Genomic DNA, 6,007 nt, shown 5'->3' on the forward strand with positions numbered 1-6,007 from the left:
ACACGAAAAAGAATGAAAATATTTAAAGCAAAAGGAAAGAAAAAATCAAATGAGCAAACATACTATAGGGTAGGTACAGCAAAAATCAAAGTAGTGAAATGAAGGGGGCAAAAAGGCAGCTAATGTAGTCTCTGATAAAATAGTAACTTCTTACACAAGGGGGGAAAGACATCCACCAGATGAAAACCAAAGAAAACAAAAACAAAAGAGGGTTAGATAAAACGCATGGATACAATCTGAAGCAGTGGAAGGAAGGAACTGATTTTAATTACAGAAGTTCATCAGTATCACATTTCAAACAATGAATACTTCATATACCTGCCATCGCTATGTTTACAGACTTCTGCCAGTTCACTAAGAGGTGTCACTGAAAACAAGGCACTGAGAACAGAGACTGCCACTTCAGAAGAATTTTCCACATCCAACCGATGAAGCAACTCTAATATATTTCCTTCCGTGAAACGTAACCAGCCTTGGAGAAGATGCTTCTTCGTAGCTTGTTTCACAGCATCTGTTAAGGCATTTGAAACATAAGGGAACAGAGACTCCCTCTAGCTTCCATTCCCTGCATTTTGTCTGTTTTAATTAACAGATCAGTGTTAACATAAAGTTTGATACAATAAAAATGGAAAGACACTAAGAGGCAGAACAAAGCACACTAACAAAAAAAGAAGTACAATATTGCAAAATCTCTACGATGCTCATTTCCAAATAAAAATGGAAAAGGTCAGAACCAAATAAGCAGCACTACCACAACCTACAAAAATATCTTTGCATTTCTTCTCCCTGGGTTCACTGGGCTTCAGCTCTTAGTCTAGACTATATAACACCTATTTCTCTTGTTGATTGATTTCATCTATTACACATGACTGCTATTTGCAGTAGTGAATCATAAAGCATGTATCATTAAACAAACTTTATTCTTAGTTTTTAAAGTCATTCTAGTCATTTATCCTCTGACAATTGTTTTCAAACTCAGGTTTTTCTTGCTACAGCAAAATTAAACCATCCCAGCCTTCTTTCTCACAGGGATTGTAAATTTAAAAGATATCATTCCTCATCATTCCTGTAAGCAGATTCTCTAGTTTTAACAGGGAGAAAAAGAAAAAAAAACAAAAAACTAAGAAAATTATACCAGTATGACCATTCCTAATTACTGGGTAATCAAGATATACACAAAGGGGATAAAAGCATTTTTATAAAGGAGAGCTGAAAAAGAGATCCTGCCCTACTTCTGATGTAAATTAGCACTGTAGCCTTAAACTAGTTTTTACATCTGTAAAACACAGGAAAATTTAAACTCTGCTCTTTCTAAGTACCAAGATCTTTAACCCTAGGAAATGTTTTCTATATTATACAATATACCAAGATAAATTTTCAACAGGCTGTGAAAATAACAGGTTTACCTGACCTAATTTAAGACTCGTTTCATAAATCTTTTAAGTGTGAACTCAAAATCTACTAAAATTTTGTATATAAAGATGTCTATCTTACCTGATCTGTCATTAAGACCTTGTTGAAGGAGCATTACTCTCTGAGCAATGGACATGGCTCTCATATGAACCTTTTCAGCTAAAACCTTAAAGTGATAATAAAAAGATGGTTATTAAACTCAACAGTTTACATATTTCAAAACTAGTAATATCTCCTTCATCTAAGAAAATTACCCAGAATCTCCAAAAAAAATTTAATATCTGGTAACCATTTAATGCAGTGAGATTCCACCTAAATTACCTATGTTCTCCATACATAAAAATCTCAATTGAATAAACCTTTACCAAATATTTTTCAAAAGTATTTTATGAATATGGCTTCTTATATTTTAAGAATATGCCTACACAAGATATTTACCTGGTAAGCCAGCTTTCTGACAGCCTCTTTCACATCTTTGGTGCGTCCTACAATTTTCGGCAAAGTCTTCGCTGATGGAGCAATACATGATAATACTGCGCGCCTAACTTCTGGATTTGAATCATTTTCAATCAGAGTCGCATATGCTAAAAATAGAGCAATATATTTTAGTATCCTAAAGAAATATTATTTCTTTAACTATAGTCATAAGATATCCCACATTTTTATATTCAATAGCATCTTTAAAATGATAAAGATACCATTTTTTTATCTTATACATTTAATTTTAGCTGAAGATTTTATTTTTCCCACCAACTTCCCTTAAAAAAGACAGAATGGCAAATAAGTCAGTGGTCTATTGGGCACGAAGGCTAAAATTAAAAACAAACAGTCTCAAAGATCATGGAAAATCCATCATTAAGATTATGTGCTGCTACTCTTTAAGATTTAGAAGAAAGTCTAATATAATAGGAAGTTTATTTTAGACCGATATGGCTTTATAGGGGGCTTGTTACTATTTTGAGTTTCAATGAGTTCTAAAAAGAAATAACTTCTGGTTTTACTCATTGAAACAAAATCCATTCCTGTATTAAATGTTTATTCACCTCTACTTCTCAAAAATTTCCTCAGCTTTATAATCAAGTGACGATGACTATTAAACACGTTTTACACAATATTATGTGTATCATTTAACACCAAAAAATATCAAGTACCACCAGTTATCAAAACTGATTATAAAGCTAGGAAAAGAGACAAAAAGGAAAATGAGCAGGAGTACTCAACATATACCTAGGCATATATGGAAAAGTGGAATATGACTATCTTTATGAGCCCAGAGGTAGAGAAAGATTTCTTAAATAAAAGATAAAAAATGCAAATCATAAAGAGATGGATAATTCTAACTTTAGGAATTCTGTCCTACAAAAGACATCCCAAAGAGAGTTGAAACAATAAAACATCTAAAGTAGGAAGAGATCTACAATTCATATAACCCAAGGATTTCTTTTCAGAATAAAGAGTTACAATAAATCATTAATTCAAACCAACAGAAAAGTAGGCAGCACACATTAACGGGCTTATACAGAAGAAATATAACTGGCTGCTAAATACCCAAAAAGATGCGTTAACAATGACATACATCATACAACCAGATTCACAAACATTTTAAAATTTGACAATACCAAGCACTGGAGACAATATGAATCAATGAAGAGTTTTGTGCACTTTTATTGGAAATATTTTGCAGAACACTTGTATCTTACCAAATAAAGCTGAATGTGCATATAACCCAACTAGTGCACCCCTTGGTTATACACTCGAGGAAAACTCTTCAACTTGTGCACCAGAAACCATATGTAAGTTCATAGCAACAACACTGTTTTTAAAGAGCAAATAACTGGAAACAACTAGAAGGTCCATCAATAGACTAGAAATAATAAACTGTGCTACGTTCATACAACAGAATGCTATAAAACAGTAAATAAATAGATCAACATGGATGAATGTTACAATTAGAAATAATGCTGAAAGCACAGAAAAATATAGTATGACACATATAGCATACAAAATGATAGGCAAAACTTAACATTATTTAGAGATACATGTAGTTAACTGTTTAAACAAAAAAGACGAGAGAATAATTAACTCAAAATTCAGGATAACTGTTATCTCTGAGCAAAAGTGATATAATTAGATTGGGGCATAAGATAGGCTCCAAAGGTACTGAAGATGCTCTATTTTTTTAAGATGGCTGGTGGCTCCTTGTTTTTTCTTTTTAATCAGATATATGTGTATATATGTATTCTTCCACATATATAATTCATAATAAAAAAATTATCTACTGAGAATTTAACAATGTCAACAAAATTGAAAAAGGATTTAGGGAGCTACACATACCATTAGCCACTGGGCATTCATCATCTTTGGGATCCTGAAGTCGTGAAAGAGCCAGAACTGCCTGTATCCTCACATTTGGAATTTTATCTTTCAATCTAATAAGCATGGCTTCGTTAATTTTATCAAACAAATCATCATCAATCTGGGCATTTTCTGGCATGCTTCCCAAGAGCTTGTTTATGAGCTGGCACACTCTAAACCTAACTGCATTGCTGTTTGCTTCATGAGACTGAAATAGAAAAAAACTCAAAATTTAGTCACATACCATTACTAAGTAATCACATATCATTTGAATTCTGTTTAAAATCCAAGAAATTGTAACAGTAATTCATTACTTCCAGAGAAACTATAATGCTACCTTGATCCACATGCATACTAAATACATTGTATCAAGTCTCCAAATATGCAGTCTGAAGTATTCGCTGAATTATAACAGTATATTCCTCTTTGGAGGAACTCTTCTAAATAGAGAACTCATTTAAAACAAATGTATGGGAGAACTGGTTTAGAGAGGTCATTAAAAATTTAATGCTAGAGCTATTTTAAAAGTCCACGTTTTAATCTTAATGACTGTTCTAATATTTACCATAAAAAGCAGACTCATTCACCAACGTTTTCTCAACTACCAGGTATTTCATTCTCTAAAATACACAAACTCCCATGGCCCTTTAATATAGTAAAATTTTCTACAATACTTCCCCAAAGTTCTAGTTTTCATACCTTTAACAGAAAAGTAAACAAATAATTTAAAATGCCATGATCTTCCTCTTCCTCATCATCTTCCATATCTGATTGGTGAAATGAAGTAACAAACTTTGCCGCAAATTCTATTACCCTCTCCACAACTGGTTCACGTTTATAGACCACCATAGCATATTTAAGGTAATGAACGAACTCCTCATGAAATAGTGCTTTATCATCCATCTGAAAAACAAAAGAAACCCTTCACAAACTGCACTAATGAAATCATTTTTTCCCAACATTACCCTAAGACTGCTAGAAGCCTTAGCCATAAATCAAACTAGAACCACTGTTTAGTAAACTCTCAATTATCCAAACCATCAAACGGAAAATAAATTTGCACGAATTTCTCTCCAGAGAAATTTACTTGTCCCGGGAGAAAACAATCGTGAATTTTGACAGTGAATGGATTTCATTTCCCCACCCAATAACCTTGAATTCTCAATATGCCTTGATAACAGTTTAGTAAAAATATGTTTCTTCACGAACAACCCCAAATCAACAGTGGCTTTAATATTTTACCATATTTAGCCTGCCTATGGCACAGAAACTTCCTTTTGATATAACTTTCACATCCTATCTAATATCCGCAAGTCCTATTATATTCACTTACAATTTCCCTTGGGCCTCAAGATAATTTATTTTCCCGAAATTCATTGTCCTATTCTGCTCACGGTTCCACTCAAACAAAACAGACAGTATTTACATGAATAGGAAGAACCAGATCCTAATAATTAGCTATTTGGTGATTTGATTCGATGTAACCGTGGGGCGAGGTTAGAGTAAGTGACTGACGGTCAGCGTTTCTAATGTGGGCGGTGACCCGAGAGACCACCGCTGAACCACGACACTGAATCCACCCTGAGGCCCAACACTTGGTGCCCGGTAGCCTCGGTGCTCGTAAACGTCTCTCTCCAAGATCCCGCGGACAAAGAATTAACGGTCCGCGCCTGAGGCCGCTAAGAAGACCCGGTGCCCGCGAGACCAAAGGCTAGTAGCCAGTCTTCTCCGAACCAGACCCGCAAGGTTTTAAGGAGGTTGGAATCGCGGTGCGCCGAGTTCGGAGTGTCAAGGGAGGCCCCTGGGGGAGAGCGAGGGGTAGCGGCGGCCCGGGGCCGGGATCGGGTGTACCTACCGCGAGGTAGGTGCGGCTCAACGCCACTACTAGCTTCGCCTGGTTCTGGTGTGGCTTTTGGGCCAGCTGAAAGGCCTCCTTAATAGGCAGCAGCTTCTTCTCCGCCCCCATGGCGCCGGGACTCCGCGGAGTCGAGCCCTGTTAGAGCTCCGCCGCAGCTGGCGGGACAGATCACAGACCGAATCCTCAGTCTCCGCGATCTCCAGTCTGCTGGACACCAAGCATCCAGGGCGTGGTTACCGCCAGAGTGTTTAAATAACTCCCGCGGGAGCAGGAAATACCGCGATACTGCCGCGAGAGCGTTTGGAGGCGAGAGCGGGAAGAGATGGATCCACCCACTTCGAACCCCGCGGTTTGGGCGCATGCGCTTACGGTCTAACCAGC

The 6,007-nt window shown here is 36.5% G+C and overlaps 1 protein-coding gene across 1 annotated transcript in view; it reads right to left on the reverse strand.

Moving 5' to 3' along the window:
• NCAPG (non-SMC condensin I complex subunit G) overlaps positions 1–5,882 on the reverse strand; it is a 27,434-nt gene extending 21,552 nt beyond the window's left edge. Inside the window, exons 1-6 of the mRNA XM_019744437.3 lie at positions 5,624–5,882; positions 4,468–4,671; positions 3,748–3,976; positions 1,852–1,997; positions 1,495–1,579; positions 319–511 (exon numbers count right to left, since the gene is read on the reverse strand). Of these exons, the coding sequence (XP_019599996.3) occupies positions 319–511; positions 1,495–1,579; positions 1,852–1,997; positions 3,748–3,976; positions 4,468–4,671; positions 5,624–5,734 (968 nt within the window). The 5' untranslated portion in view covers positions 5,735–5,882. The remainder of the gene's footprint in view (positions 1–318; positions 512–1,494; positions 1,580–1,851; positions 1,998–3,747; positions 3,977–4,467; positions 4,672–5,623) is intronic.
• Positions 5,883–6,007: the final 125 nt, after the last annotated feature.

The sequence above is a fragment of the Rhinolophus sinicus genome, chromosome 1 (assembly GCF_057876585.1).
Source record: "Rhinolophus sinicus isolate RSI-liver-muscle chromosome 1, RSI-T2T, whole genome shotgun sequence".
NCBI lineage: Eukaryota > Metazoa > Chordata > Mammalia > Chiroptera > Rhinolophidae > Rhinolophus > Rhinolophus sinicus.